General features: G+C 36.9%; 1 protein-coding gene and 1 long non-coding RNA gene across 8 annotated transcripts in view; one reads left to right on the plus strand and one right to left on the minus strand.

Moving 5' to 3' along the window:
* The window catches only part of LOC125095695 (uncharacterized), a 129,574-nt gene extending 117,191 nt beyond the window's left edge, over positions 1–12,383 (minus strand). The window contains exon 1 of one of the 2 annotated variants that reach the window (XR_007125924.1): positions 12,306–12,383. This is a non-coding gene — a long non-coding RNA (uncharacterized LOC125095695). The remainder of the gene's footprint in view (positions 1–12,305) is intronic. The other variant, XR_007125925.1, reaches the window with a different exon arrangement.
* UBR3 (ubiquitin protein ligase E3 component n-recognin 3) overlaps positions 1–16,675 on the plus strand; it is a 241,949-nt gene that overhangs the window by 206,478 nt on the left and 18,796 nt on the right. For all 6 annotated transcript variants that reach the window (XM_047722104.1, XM_047722105.1, XM_047722108.1 and 3 more), the window contains 3 exons: positions 6,490–6,614; positions 12,017–12,124; positions 12,245–12,370. In XM_047722104.1, the coding sequence (XP_047578060.1) occupies positions 6,490–6,614; positions 12,017–12,124; positions 12,245–12,370 (359 nt within the window). The remainder of the gene's footprint in view (positions 1–6,489; positions 6,615–12,016; positions 12,125–12,244; positions 12,371–16,675) is intronic.

Genomic DNA, 16,675 nt, shown 5'->3' on the forward strand with positions numbered 1-16,675 from the left:
CCTCTCTTTTGGATTAGTTTGGCCAGTGGTTTATTAATCTTATTCTTTCAAAAAACCAGCTTCTAGTTTCATTGATGTGTTCTACCATATCTCTAGTTTCTAACTCATTGATCTCTGCTCCAATCTTAATTATTTCTGTTCTTGTGCATGGGGTTGGCTTAATTTATTGTTGATTTTCTAGTTCTTTAATGTATAAGGAGAGTTGCTGTATTCGGGATTTTTCAGTTTTTTTGAGTGAGGCTTGGATGGCTATGTATTTCTCCTTAGGACCACCTTTGCCCTATCCCGTAGGTTTTGCACCGATGTGTCTTCATTCTCATTGGTTTTCATGAACTGTTTAAGTTCTTCTTTGATTTTCTGATTGATCCAAACATTTTTGAGCAGGATGACCTTTAGTTTCTAAGTGTTTGAATTCTTTCCAAACTTTTTCCTGTGGTTAAGTCCCAGTTTCAAAGCATTGTGATCTATATCTTCTAGTCTTCTCTCTCTCTCCACTCCCTCAGGGATCCCAATAATTCTGACATTGGAAAGCTTCATGGCATCATTTATTTCCCTAATTCTGTTTTCATAGCTTCTCTTTGTTCCAATCCTCCTCCTGATCCTTCTTTTCTATCAGTTTGTCTTCTAGATCACTAATTTGATCTTCTGCCTCATTTACCCTAGCTGTTAGAGTATTTAGATTAGATTGGATCTCATTGATAGCATTTTTAAGTTCTGCCAGATCAGCTCTCACTTCTGCCCTTAGAGAGTCTATGTTGCCACTAATGGTCTTCTCCATCCTAGCCACTGCCTGGATAATTGTTACCCTGAATTCCACTTCCGACATGTTGTTTTATGTCCATATCCAATCTGTGGCAGAGGTCACAGTCTCTGAATTTTTCCTTTGTGGGGTGTTCCTCCTCTAGTCATTTTGGTGAGAGGTGGTTGAGGGAATGTATAGCTGAATATATCAACCCACAATCCAGTCAAGGTGCACCTTGGAAAGTTTTAGAGCAATCGGAAGACACCACCAAAAGAGAGAGAGAAAAAGAGAAAAAAAAAAAAAAGAAAAAAGAAAAAAGAAAAAAGACCCAACCGAAATGAGCCCCAAAAGTAAGATTTATAAGGTATATAAACAAAAACGAACAAACAAAAAGACCAACAAAAATAAAAGAAAAAAAAAAGAAAAACCCATCCAAAATGAACCTCAAGAATAAGATTTATATAGTACAAAAACAAAAGTAAATACATAGAACACTGACAGAAGAATAAGATGGGAAGGAGGTTATAAACTCTTGATGTGTGTGAGAAAGGTTATTTCAGTTCTTCCTGGGTGTATCTTGTTACTTTTGTTATTGGGCTCAACTTTCCAGAGATACAGGGAAATTAAAAACTGGTTTATATATAGGGGTAGTATTGAATAGGGAAAAAGGATTACCTTGAAGCTTATATCTCTCTCTATATATATATTTAAAAAAAAGAAAAAGAAACACAGGTATATGTATGAAAAAAGTTCAAGTTAAAAAGTTAATATGTTGTATTAAATGTCTAGTTGTAATGGTAAGTAGATTTAAAAAAGAAGAATCATGAGAACAAATTAAAACAAAAAGTTATATCTATGAAATATAGGTTTGGGGACAATACTGGGAGCTTAATATATTGTTTTCCCCTGATGTTGGGGTTTTACAGTTTTATGGGGACCCTGTGGTTATTGTCCTCTTGTTCTTTTGGCTTGTCTTCTGGAGGAGGGGCCCGCTGCGTTGTTTTATAGTCAGTCTTGCTTGGGGTGAGTCACTCTGCCCTCTGTCAAGGGGCTGGGCTCTGTGGAAACCGGTTTTTCAGGCTTTTGTTCTCTGGAGGTTTTTGTTCTTTGGCGGCTTTTTGTGGCTTTTTGGAGGGTTAGCGCAAAGTAAACTGTCAGCATCCAGACCAATGCCTCAGAGAGAAGCCTCAGTCTGCTCCCCTCTGGATGGTCCAGAACACACAGACTGCCCTTCTGGGAACTCCGTTGAATACCGCATTCTCCCACAGGTGGTGCGCATTTCCAGCCACCATCTCAGTGGTCACCTGAGGGCCCCGCTTGTCCCTGTACCCCCGTGCCATTAAAACTGCCATGGTATTGGTCTGGACAAGCCTGATGCCAGTGGCTGCCATTGCCCGGACCGCTGTCTGGAGTCCATGCCCTTGTCAGGTGCATTCAGACCCGATAGCGCAGGTCACAGAAGGCTGAGGGTCCAGGAACATCTGGCAGAAGCCTGCGTCAGGCTCTCTTAGGCACAGGCAGGGATGTGCACAGCCCCAGTGGTGGTGGGAGCAGCAGAAAGCCATGGCCTCAAGGTCCACCAACTGGGGCCCCCACCAGGATCTCTCAGACATGGGTGGGCGCCGGCTGTGACCGCCCTGGGACTGTGGGCTTAGGTCTGTGCCTGTGGCCACCTGATTCCACCAATTATGCCTTAAGACCCTTTGTTCTTTTTGAGAGCTTTTAACCTGACTCCAAGTTAATGCTGGTCTCCAGGCACAGGGCATTTTCTTATTGGGGTACTTTCCAATGGGTCGCTTCTGGTGGCTTTCTCCCCCTTCTGTTTATCTCTGATATCAGTCCCAAGTGCTCCCACTCCACTGTACTTCTCCACTGGTGTGTTCTGCTCCTGTAGAGAGATCTAGAAGTGTATAATCTTACATGCCAGGCTGATTTCATGAGTGTCCAGAGTGTTCTGATAGATATTTAGCTCAATTCAGGGGACTGGTAGAACCAGGATCTCCTACTTCTCAGCCATTTTGCCCCTTCTCCTTCTCTTTTTTACTCTTTCTCTCTCTCTCATTCTCTCTCTTTTGCTCCTCTCTCTGCAATCAGAGCTCCTACCCCTCCACAGCTCCCATGGCTCTTTTCTCCCCAAAATCAACTCTGCAGCTCCCGCCTTCCTTGAGTTGGTCACCTTTTCTGCTTGTATACATGTAGCTTTGTTCTTTCAGTCCTCAGATTGACTTCTTGGGTGTTCTGAATGACATTTGGATAGATTGATATTTATCTAGCTGTTTTTGAGGGAAGAAGCAAGCTTAGGGTTGCCATACTCTTCCACCATCTTAACCTTATATCAACAGTGAATATATCAAAATGCAAATCTCATATCATTCTCATGCGTGAAGTTCTTCAGTGGCTTCCATTATTGGCCAGTCTAGGGACTATAAATCAAATGCCTATAGATAATCAAACAAGTAACATAAATATTAATATTAATAACAGATATTTACTGATTGCCATTGCTATTTACTGTTTTAAGCATTTAAGTATAAACCTTATTTCACTTAATCCCTTTAAGGTAGGTGAGATTATTATCTCCATTAAATAGATGAAGAAATAAAAGCCAAAGTGTATTACTAACCTGCCTAAGATCTGAAGAGTCAGAGTTAAATCTGGACAATTTGGCTTCATAGCCTAAATTCATTCTTAACCATAATGCTATGTACTGACTCCTTGTGAAACAGTCTTTGGTTTGATATAATCAGGAGTGGAGGACTGTGACAGTTCTCTAGAATGTATGCTTCACTGAAGAGGACAGTTATCACTCAGCTTCAGATCATTGTTGACATATAAGAATGTGCGCCTAGTGTTGTCAGATCTTCCTGTTTTTTGAGAATAAGGGGAATTTGAGACTTCTATAAGAAATACCCTATTTTTAAACGTCAGTAACTAAAAACTAAACAGGGTAAAGGCAAACCAGACATCTCTGTAGGCTGCAAACAGGTAGCCTATAGTTCACAGCCTCTCATTTTTAGCACAAAGATTGCTTTTCTAGCTTCATCTCTCAAAAATCACTACTTGTATTCTGGTTACACTGGATAGTTTACAATTCTTGTAAACCTTAGGCTTTTTCTGTGCCCTCATAGAAATGACTTCATCTGTCTGGAATCCCCTTTTCTTTACCTCTCCCTTTCCCTGCCTTCCTTATTAAATGGCTTATGTCTCTTTATTATTCAAGACTTAACTTTCCTGGTTGGTACAGGGGGCTTTACTTTTTTTCTATGCCCTGTCCTTATTTCCATTAGTTCCTCCTCCTATTTTCTCCCAGTATACCATGTGCATGTGTGAGTTATCTGTTTCTTTCTCTCTATCCAGATTGTAAGTTCTTATTGTCTGAATCCTGCATGTGTTCATCATCTTGGTGTTAGGACACTTAAAACATTTGGCTTAAAAGCACAGAGGAAGAACACTGATGGATTCACATTACCAAACTGTAGATTTCAGGGTAGTCGTCGGAATTATCAGAACCAGGGCTTTGGATGCTGACAGAGTTTTTTTTGTCTTGGGTCTCTTCTGTGAGTCTGCTTCATTCAGTGTTACTTTAGACAGTCTCTGCCATGGACCAGGGGCTCGTCCAGGCTCACATCTTTATACCTTCCATTTACCTCTAGTTAGAAAGATCCCAGATGGGCACTCCAACTTGCTCAGCTATGTCAAGTTCCCACCCCATCCTACCAACATGAGTACAAGACAGTGCATGTGTATGTGTGCATGCACATACCCACTCAGTCACTTTAAAATCAGGTAAGATTTTCCTTAGTAAGTGAACTTAAGTTGTCATCTGACCAAGAGTTAGCCAGGCTCTGAGGAAGAAAAGAGTGTTTCAACTTGTACAGAGACCCAGTAGAAGGATACCAAATACTTCTTTTGGAGGGGGGGCAGGGGCCATGCAGCCAGAGCTGGGCCTGAGGCAGAACACCTGCTTCGTGGTGCTAGGTCTGCAGCCACAAGCTCTGAGCTCCTGGAGAGAGAAGGCACAGGACCGTCTGAGTAGCCCTGGCTCAGGAAGGGGTCAGGCTCCCTGGGGGCCCTGTTGCTGGTTTGGGGGCCGGGTCAGACACGGGGAGGTGGACAGATGTGGAGTCACCACTTAAAGGTGCCCAGATACTTCTTTTATAAGGATCAATGGCTGCTTTTTAAAAAAAAAGAAAAGTAGATTGCAGGGGGTTAAGGGATGATGCACATAAATCATTGTGCAGGAAAGAGTTAACATAAAAGGCTTGACTGTTAACTTTTGCAAGGCCTTGACTGGCATCTGGGAACCACAATTTGGGGAGGGTCTCCATCATTTCCACCATCCATAGAACTGATGAGAGTGGCTTGCTGTGTCTAAACTGTACAAACAGTGGCTTATGCTGAACATATCTGCTTTCCTCGTGGAAGCTTAGAACTTTGATATGTGCTAGAACTTTAATATGTGCTAGAGGGTGCCTATGTGACCTGCCCCCAATGAAAACCCTGGGCACTGACTTTCTCTTAAAGAGCTTCCCACATGCTTTCACAGTCTATTGTTAGAGGAATTAAGCATGGCCTGTGTTACTCTACTGGTGGAGAACTCTGGAAGTTTCATCTGGACTATGCCCAATGTACCTTTTGCCTTCTCTGATTTTACTTTGTATCACTTGCTGTAATAAATCATAGGACCATATGCTGAGTCTTATGGGTCTTCCTAGTGCATCATTAGCTTGGAAGTTGTCTTGGGGACCTCCAAAACAGCTCTTTAATCTGGGATTATAGGTGTGGGCAAAAAAGGTTAGAAGCCTGGTCCGCGGTGGTTGGAACTGACTTGAGAGAGTTATTAAAAGTAGAATTGATAGGACTTAGTGATTGTTTTCATGTAGGGAGAATAAAATAGGAAAGTATCAAGGATATCTATAGGTTTCTGACTTTAGCAACTAATTAAGTGGTACTACCCATTTATTAGTGGAGCAGTGTCAACAATAGAAGGAAACTGAACCTGCAGTAAAATGCTCTGTGTGGATTCAAGTTCAGACCTGGGTGCTTATTAGCTTTGTTAATAGAGGCACATCCTTTTGAAACTCAGATGTCCAACTGAGACTGTTATGAGGCTTGGTTGAGGAAATTTCTAAATTATTAGCTGGATGTAAATATTACAATTTTTGAGCTATCATTTATTAAGTACTGAATATGTTCCAGAAGCTACCAGGCATTTTATATATTGTTACCACTGTTTTTGCATTGTTATAGTTTTAAATTGAATTTTTAAACTCAGAGTACCTAAAATATTGGTATTTCCTTTTTTTAAAAAAATTTAGAAGTTCTGTATTATCTATTATATTCTTTATAAGGTTTATATGGTAGGAAGCGGATGAAGTGTTGGTTTTAAACACGAGCTCCTAGACATTCTTGTTAATCACATAATGTCCAGTAAGGGGATTTGCCAACATTACACAACTATTCAAGGTTGAGTGACATTAAGCACTCTGGTCTTCTAAAACAGAGCACACTTTACACTATGCTAAATGCTTCTCATTTACATATTCTGTGGATGAATAAAGGAATGTTGCTTTTAGGGTTTCAGATCAGTTGGCAGCAAATAATATCACATAATCTCATTTTATTAACTACTTAAATGTTGAACAAAACCAATTACATGTTTAAAGAAAGACATATACTTGTGAAATGGTCTTGAGTACAAAATGTCTAGATTTCAAAGAAATAATGATCTTCTCTTTCTCTTGTAGACCATTTCACCTGCATTGTGAAGGTGCTTTTTACCCTTCTATACACACAAGCTCTTGTGGCACTTTCAGTTAAATGCAATGAGGAAGATAGGTCAGCCTGGAAACACACGGGAGCTCTCAAAAAGGTTAGTGTCTTGCCTGAATTTGTCATTTAGTAGTTTGGTTAACTCATTTAAGTTGGGAGTATGAATAAATGAGATTTGGTGTTTGAAAGGCAAACTTTTGAAAAAAAACTTTTGAAAAAAAAGTTTTTCAATTAAAATGGAGCACCTTTAGATTAAAAAAGTTAAAAATGTTTCCTTGATCAATGAGGTCTTCTGCATCTATTTTTAAACCTTGGCCTTTTTTCCCTTTTCATTTGGGAAGTTTTGTTTTGCTTTTGCTTGCAAGTCTTAAACTTAGAGAAATTATAAAAATTGTGCCAGCCAGTGAGCAAGTAATAAAATACCTGCAGACTTAACCTATTTTACTTATTTGTCATCTTTTCTTCTCCTTGCTCCTGTTTCCAATCATTCCAGAGATGGGTTTCGACTCATCACTAATGAATTAAAAATCCTAGCCTTTTCTTAATTATGCTTCTTCAAATACTAATTTTTCCATGCTAAAAAAGTACGTAAGTGGGGTGCCTGGGTGGCTTAGGCAGTTAAGCATTCAGCTCTCGGTTTTCGCTCAGGTCATGATCGCAAGGTTGTGGCATTGAGCCCCATGTCCGGCTCTGTTCTGGGCATGGAGCCTGCTAAAGATTCTGTCCCTGTTCCTCTGCCCCGCACCCCTCCCCTCTTCAAAAATATACATGAGTTCTTAGCAAATTTAAAGTTTTCTGGTTAAAATTACATAAACAATTTAGAAAAAGTATGCAAGTTTAGTTAAACGTAAGTGTTTTCAGTGACTTCAGAATGGAAGTGATACTGTAGAACTAAAGAACTGACTTAGTGGTTTGGCTGAGGCATAGGTAAAATAAGAAAATTAATTCAGTGTTTATTGGGGAAGTTGGTAAGAAAAAATAGTAAGTGCAATGTTAATTAAACCTATTGATTGGTTTTATAGGTTTATAGACCCTTCAGGAGGTTTTAAACCTTACTGAAAGGTTTGTATTAAAATCGTATCTACTTATATCAAAGGAAAGTAAACTTACACATGAACTGAATTCAATATAGTCTTCACTTTTATTACTAGCTTACTCACAAACCATGATTATATATAAAAAAATTTAATATAGTATCACCAAGTTCATTATGTCTTAATTAGGGGTATTGGTTTTGGCTTGAATGCTAGGCTGAGGTCCTGCCACTAAATAGTTCATTCTTGGATAATTTTGCCTTCTATAATTATCTTTCTTTTTTCTAAATACTCTTTCAATATCTCTGCATTGTAATCTGATACTTGGATTGTTAGTATTCAAATCAGGTATATTAGGTTTCTATGCTATGTCATTATTTAAATATATTTCCTTAATAAGCTATCTAATCATGAAACAGTACACATTTAAAACATTTTCTGATATAATTTAGGTCTAAATATATTCATCAGATTGTTTGCTAAAATGAGACCTGATGACAGAAAATTAGACAATTGTAAATCTGTGTTGGAACTAATTTAGGGTAACTTCTGTCAATTTTCTTTCTCAATTTGTAATTATTAGCTATTTTAAAAAATAGTTAATGAAACATTTAATGTAAGGCAGATTCTTATCAGAACATAAATTAGAAGTTTTTAACCATATAAATTGCTTTTAGTGAATGGAAACAAAAAATTATGGTATCCTGTTGGTTTGCCACATGTTGCTAGTTTTTTCCATAATCTAAACATTTAGATATATAGCAGATTGTAAATAATAGCAACAACAATATTTACAAGTAGTGAAATATATCATGATTTCTGTAACTGTTCTGCATCATTCATTCCTTTTTAAAAGTTTCCTTCTTCTTTTACTTATTCCTTCCTTCTCTCACCCTCTTCTTCTTTCCTTTCTTCATTGAGTCTCACTCATTACATCCCTCATTTTCTTATCCCTCAGATATGATAATTCCAATGAAAACAGATTTTTTGCCAGCTCTAATCTGGTCCAGGGCCATAAAAATATAGGTACTATGTATTTTTAAAAGATAATGATTTTTGTTGTGCTGGAAAAATCATTATTACAGTTGGTATAAATTGTTTTCTTTTGGTTGGTGGAATTTCTGTTAAAAGACTATATTGGGATTTCATAACCTGAGGTCCTTTCCTTTCCTTTCGTTTTGTTTTGTTTGTTTTGCTGAGGAGTGGAACCATAGCATCCAGCATACTCAAATGGCCTGTCACCTGCAAAATTTGAAGAACTGCTATAATTTAGACAAAGTATCTGCCCCACACATAACTGTTGCATGTCTCAACCTCTGATCCTTTTCTTCATTTAATCCACGTACCTTTGCCATCTCTCCCACTGGATTCTCTCTTTTTTTTTTCCCTTAAGATTTTATTTATTTATTTGGGAGAGAGGGAGAGAGAGAGAGCACGAACAGTGGGGAGGGACACAGGAAGAGGGAGAAATAGACTCCTTGCTGAGCAAGGAGCCTTACACAGGAACCCTGGGATCATGACCCCAGGGGAAGCAAGACGCCTAACTGAGCCACCCAGGCGCCCCTCCCTTTGGATTCTTTTGATATTAATTCTAGGTCTTTCACCGATGATCTCAGAAATACCCCTCTTAAGCTTTACAACCTTATTTGTAAATTCAAATATTGCCTATATAATAATATGTTCTCTCAAGACTTCTTATGTATGAAATAAAATTATTTTCTTATCTAATAAATCTTCTGGCCAGAAGTTCTCCATAAAAGAGTGAATATTACATTATATTTGACTTCCTGATCTCATATAGTTCCTGCCATGTATGAAAGAAGTGCTTAAGCTGTATTTTGATAATAACGACTTAAAAGCTGATTATCACTCTGTAACTTACTTGGATGATCTGAACATCATTTATTTTTATTGGAGGGTATTTTCCCCATAAGTTAGAAAGTATTTGACTTGAAATACTTCTCTTTTGTTGTACTATAAATCTCTTACTGAAGGGTATACTGAATTTAGGAAGCTTTTAGGCTGAATTGTTTATTTTTAGAAACTTTTTTTTAAAAAGATTTTATTTATTTATTTTGGGGTGGGGAGGAGAAGCAAACTCCCTGTGGAGCTGGGAGCCCGACACGGGACTCGATTCCAGGACTCTGGGATCATGACCTGAGCTGAAGGCAATTGCTTAACCACTGAGCCACTGAGGCACTCTATTTTTAGAAACTTTAATATGTCATATTGATTATAAGCAGCAAAATCATGGTAATATTATCTCGAGTCTTCTGCATTTTGAGTTTAAGTGAATTCTGCCTATTTAAAAACAACTCTGATTAAATTAATTTTAAAAACATAATGTGTTGCTGTTTTAAATTTAGTGGGATATTAATTGTTGTGAATTATATGTAACCTGTAGGTCATCATATTTGGCAAGTGATCATCCTGTTGGTTAATTTGGCAAGAGTGGGATGGATCACATGATTTAAAGAGTACAGTTATAGAGTCAGAAGACTGTTTTTGTAGTTTAGAATCAGGGCATGATAACACTACATGGCTGAATAATATGACAGTAAGAGGAGTAGTTTAAAGATAATACAAAGAATTGATTATCTAGACAAGTTCCAAGGTCAAAAACTCCAGTGTTACCAAAATAAATTCTATCAACTAGATAGCAGGTACTTACTGCTCAGATTTTTGTTATGCAAAGGGAAACATATAAAATACAAAGTATAGTTCCTGACATTTTGGAATTTACTGTCTAGGTGAAGAGAGCACAATTACCCATGAGAAACAATAGGAAGACTATCATCAAAGAACAAATTCTGTAGCTCAGACAACTAGTGCTTATCAGACTGTCAGGATGAGCATATATCCTATAGTGTTTACTCAAGTCTTATATTTTACTATTTAAAAAGTATAGTTTATGAGTAGAATAAATGACATCATAGCAAGGTTGTTACTGTAGCCCAGTTTATACTTTACTGTAATTTGCAACAACCTCTAATATCTCAGTGAATATAAAAAGAGGCATATTTCTTTATGTGTAAAAAACTTACTGACACGGTTGCCTGGGTGGCTCAGTAGGTTAAGCATCTGACTCTTGATTTCAGCTCAGGTCAGGGTTGTGAGATCAAGCCGCATGTGGGGCTCCGTGCTGGGCTTAGAGTCTACTTAAGATTCAGTCTCTCTCTTTCTCTCTGCCCCTCCCCCATTCCACCCCACTACACATATTCTTTCTTAAAAACAAACAAACAAAAAAACCTTATTAACATAAATTTGAATTTACAAATAGCCATTATATCTCCTTTCTTATAAAAAGTATAGCATCATTAAGCTTAATTAATTTGTAAACAGTTATTTAGTGTATCTATACATTCTTTAATAAGCATTATCCTATATTATTTTTACATTAATTGTTTTAACAAATCCTGTTCAAGGAATTCAAGGGAAATTCTAAAAGAAAAAATTTGTGGTCTGTGATTTCTTCCATTTCATGCATGTATGATTTTGCTATTGTAATGAGTGTATGTATATATTCCTTCTGTTGGCTTTTTTCACATCATATTACGAACATTTTTTCATATAGCTCAAATTTGTCATATTCACTGCCTATAAAATATTCTTTTGAGTTGAGATGGCATAATTTAGGTAACTGCTTCACTTGTTGGTCATTTCTGGTTTTTCAGTATTATAGTGCTGCAGTGAATGTCTTAAGTCTTTATTTTTTTCTTTTAGATTATTTCCCTAGGAAGAATTTCCAGTAGTAGAAATTACTGGGTCAAAAGATATGATTTACATATGTTCATTTACATATACATTATGTAATTTATGTCTTTTTTTTTTTAAGTTTTTATTTATTTATTTGACAGAGATCACAAGTAGGCAGAGAGGCAGGCAGAGAGAGGTGGGGGAAGCAGGCACCCTGCTGAGCAGAGAGCCCAATGTGGGGCTCGATCCCAGGACCCTGGGATCATGACCTGAGCTAAAGGCAGAGGCTTTAACACACTGAGCCACCCAGGTGCCCCACGTCTGTATTTTAAAGAAGTATTGGAGAGGCACCTGTGTGGCTGTCAGTTATGCATCTGCCTTTGGCTCAGAGTCCTGGGATCAAGCTCCAGGTTAGGCTCCCTGCTCAGCATGGAGCCTGCTTCTCTCTCACGGAGCCTGCTTCTCCCTCTGCTCCTACCCCCAATTCCTGCGCTCGCTTGCTCTCTCTCAATCTCTAGCAAATAATTAAATAAAATCTTTAAAAAGTTTTGAAGAAATAAAGAAGTATTGGGATAGTTTTATCACATACCCAATTTCATTGTAAATCTAGAGGTGTACGGTTGTACACAGATTTTGAGGAATTGAAGTTTACATTTGTGAAAAAAAATGTAGTCACAATTATACCTCTACTTATTAAAAAGTGTTCTTTCCAATGTAATTTTTTTCTGTAATTTTCATTGACTGATAGAACTAATTTTTCATTTTTTCCTAGAATACAAGTGATGCAGAAAAGTCTTATGAAGTGTTACTGAGCTTTGTGATAAGCGAACTATCTAAAGGAAGGTTATACCATGAAGAGGGCACTCAGGAATGTGCAATGGTATGCTCCAGATATAGTGGTTATTTGTTAAAAATTTAGATATTGTTGCCATTATGAATATAATTTTTAAGCTATATCTATTGCAGAATAAATTGTTCAGGTTCTCTTTTTTAACTTTAGGTTAGCCCTGTTGCTTGGTCTCCTGAATCCATGGAAAAATACTTACAGGACTTCTGCTTACCTTTCCTCAGAATCACCAGCCTTCTTCAGCACCACCTTTTTGGGGAAGATTTACCTAGCTGCCAGGTATAATTTGGGGTAGAGAATAGGAAGTCTTGTTTTTACAATTAATTAATTTTTTGAAATATACTGACATATAGTATAATACATCTATATACAGAACTGTCATGTAAGTATGTTAGTCTAACTCTAAGGAATAAATCTTTAGAACATTTACTATTAATGTTATTTTTTTTGTATTTGCTAGTATCCACTCACTTTTATGATAATATTACTAATACTTGATACTTGAGCACTTTTGTAGAATAGTGATAATGCCCAATACTTGAACAGGACCATAGTATTCATATTGATATATTTATCATTATTTTTATTATATTGATATATTAATCACTGATTGTCATCTGCTTTTACTATCCTTTTAAAAGTTATGTTGGTCAGAAAGCTGTTTGTCCGAAGACATGATGGCATTTATATAATTTTAGAATAGGAAAATGTTCAATTTGTAGATAGTTATGTTGAAAATTTGGAAACACAAATTATCACTGGTTGAATCTATTTTATAAAACTGGTTGATGTGAATAGGCAAGAAAGTGGCAGAATAGGGAACCAGAAGGTAAGTCAGTGAAACTGCTTATAGGATTATACTCCTGACATTATCTGTCATCTGTTTCTAGGGAATTTGATACGGGAATTAAGACATTTATCACATATATGGTGTTTGAAGCCTGCAGTACATCAGAATTAAGCAGTTGATCCCTCTTTCTCTCTTACATAATTGACCATTGCATTAAAGATTCTTTGCTTTTTTAAAGTGATTTAAGATAAACTCTGCACATTTATCCTCAAAACATTTAAAGTTTATGGATATTGAATAAATTAAAAATGTTCATCCATTAGGTATTCTCTTTCATAGTTATTTTTAAATTTCAACTTAAAAGTGTTTCCTTTGGCGTACAGTAGTTCCCCCTTATCTGCAGGGGATATGTTCCAAGACCCCCAGTGGATGCCTGAAACCAGGGCTTGTACCAAACCCTACATACACTAGTTTTTGTTTTCTATACATGGATACATATGATACTGTAATTTATAAATTAGGCACATTAAGAGATTAACAATAATAGTGGAACATATAACAATAGATACATAAAACAATATACTATAATAAAAGTTATGTGAGTACAGTCTCTCTCTTAAAATGTCTTACTGTAGTGTACTTACCCTTCTTGTGATGATGTGAGATGATAAAATGCCTACATGATGAGATGAAATGAATGATATGTATGCATTGTGATGTCGAGTTAGACTACTATTGGCCTTCTGACCATATGTTAGAAGATGGATCATCTGTTTCTAAACTACAGTTGACACCAGTAACTGAAATCACAGAAGGTGAAACTGTCATGGGTGGGGGGTGGGTCAGGGAACAGCTGTATGAGCATCCTCAGGCATGGAGATTAATAGAAAAAAATCTACTGCCTCCTTCATTAACTTTTCTCCATTCATATTTAAAGGCCATAGGTTATGATTCTTTGTGTGCTTATTACCTTATATGGTTTATTTTGTCATTTGGTTTTTTTTTTGTTTATTATTAAGGTATTTTTATCCCATAAGTTGGAAATTATCTGGAAGCAGAAGCTCTTGAACTGGGCATTGAAAGCTGGCTAGGTGTTGACTGTGATGCTTGTAGTAGCATACCAGACATGTGCTTAGAACAGGAAAGAAATGCATCAATTAGGAGGCACAAAAAGAAACAATGCTACATAGTGTTAGAAATAGATTAAAGTAAAGTTGTAATGGATCTTGAATTTCACATGAAGGAATTTGGACCATAGAAAGATTTGAGACCAAAATGTGACATGATTCAATTTTTATTTTAGTATAAAATTTCATTCTAAAATAAGACCGATTTGGGGGTATGAGGACTGGAGACTGGGAACAGAGAAGCTAGTTGGAGAGAATAGGGAGAAATTAGAGATTTCAGAGTTGGAATAGTCAGGATTTTAGTTGAACATGTAGGGAGTCAAGGAAGATGAGTCAGACTGTACTAGGGTTTTGGGCTTGGGAGACTTGAATAATAATAATAATTTTATAATCAATCATAAATAATTTTATAATCAATTTATAAATTTTCTTCCAAAATCCTACAAGATGATAGATTAGAATTACTTTGAACATGTAGTTTTAAGGCATTGAATATAGTTTATATGTCCATTCAGGTCTTCTTTCAATATTTTTTATAGAACTTTAAAATTGTCATTTTAAAGTTTGGAGCATTCTTTATAAAGTGAATCCTAGAGGCTTTATGGTTTCAGTTTCTATCTAAATGATGTCTTATTTCTATTGCACATTGATTACTCCTTGCTGTAATGGAATAATACTATTGATTTTGGTGTGTTCTTGTGTTTGGCCACTTGCTGAATTCGCTTATTGGTTCTAATAGTTTGTCTGTTGATTCCCTTTTTTTTGTAATTTTATTTTATTTTATTTTGGTGTTCCAAAACTCATTGTTTATGCACCACACCCAGTGCTTCATGCAATATGTGCCCTCCTTAATATCCACCACCATTGCCTGTTGCTTCTTTTAGATATTTTATGTAATTATGATCATATCATCTGAGAATAAGGACAGTATTGTCCCTTTTCTTCAAATCTTTATTTTTCTGTTCTTGTCTCAATACATGTCCAGTTAGAATTTTGAGCAGTGTAAGTAACAGGCAGCATCCTTTTTTTCTTGCCCTATCTCAAAGAGAATTCTTCTCAAGTTTTCTGTGCATGCCTTTTGTTTGTGTTTGAATTTAATGTAATTAATTTTTTTAAAATTATAAGTGGAATCATTTGAAATTATATTTTCTAATATATTGCTAAAATGTAGAAACCCATTCGGAATTTTTGAACATTAATCATCTACATTTAACCATTTTGCTAATAAATTCAGTAATTATTTCTAATAGCCAGGAGACTCTTGAGTTTAACAATAAATTTTTAAATTTTTTTTTAACATTTTGGTAAGCATGGGAATTCGTCAAGAGTGATACGTAGTACATATTCCAACAAAACATTCTACTCTCCACAGTAATCTATTAGACCTTCCCAATTTAGTTAAATGTTTTAGTCTAACACTATTTCTACTACCATAATAGGGCTAATTATAGTAATCTATATGGTTCTCTTATATTTTCTCCTACTTAAATGCAGCCTCTCACATTTTTTTAAATTTTATTTTTTATAAACATATATTTTTATCCCCAGGGGTACAGGTCTGCGAATCGCCAGGTTTACACACTTCACAGCACTCACCATAGCACATACCCTCCCCAATATCCATAACCCCACCCCCTCTCCCAACCCCCTCCCCCCATCAACCCTCAGTTTGTTTTGTGAGATTAAGAGTCACTTATGGTTTGTCTCCCTCCCAATCCCATCTTGTTTCATTTACTCTTCTCCTACCCCCTCAACCCCCCATGTTGCATTTCCTCTCCCTCATATCAGGGAGATCATATGATAGTTGTCTTTCTCCGATTGACTTATTTCGCTAAGCATGATACCCTCTAGTTCCATCCACGTCGTCGCAAATGGCAAGATTTCATTTCTTTTGATGGCTGCGTAGTATTCCATTGTGTATATATACCACATCTTCTTTATCCATTCGTCTGTTGATGGACATCTAGGTTCTTTCCATAGTTTGGCTATTGTAGACATTGCTGCTATAAACATTCGGGTGCACGTGCCCCTTCGGATCACTACGTTTGTATCTTTAGGGTAAATACCCAGCAGTGCAATTGCTGGGTCATAGGGTAGTTCTATTTTCAACATTTTGAGGAACCTCCATGCTGTTTTCCAGAGTGGTTGCACCAGCTTGCATTCCCACCAACAGTGTAGGAGGGTTCCCCTTTCTCCGCATCCTCGCCAGCATCTGTCATTTCCTGACTTGTTAATTTTAGCCATTCTGACTGGTGTGAGGTGATATCTCATTGTGGTTTTGATTTGTATTTCCCTGATGCCGAGTGATGTGGAGCACTTTTTCATGTGTCTGTTGGCCATCTGGATGTCTTCTTTGCAGAAATGTCTGTTCATGTCCTCTGCCCATTTCTTGATTGGATTAGTTGTTCTTTGGGTGTTGAGTTTGCTAAGTTCTTTATAGATTTTGGACACTAGCCCTCTATCTGATATGTCGTTTGCAAATATCTTCTCCCATTCTGTCAGTTGTCTTTTGGTTTTGTTCACTGTTTCCTTTGCTGTGCAAAAGCTTTTGATCTTGATAAAATCCCAATAGTTCATTTTTGCCCTTGCTTCCCTTGCCTTTGGTGATGTTCCTAGGAAGATGTTGCTGCGGCTGACGTCGAAGAGGTTGCTGCCTGTGTTCTCCTC

This window comes from Lutra lutra, chromosome 3 (genome assembly GCF_902655055.1).
Source record: "Lutra lutra chromosome 3, mLutLut1.2, whole genome shotgun sequence".
Taxonomy (NCBI): Eukaryota; Metazoa; Chordata; class Mammalia; order Carnivora; family Mustelidae; genus Lutra; species Lutra lutra.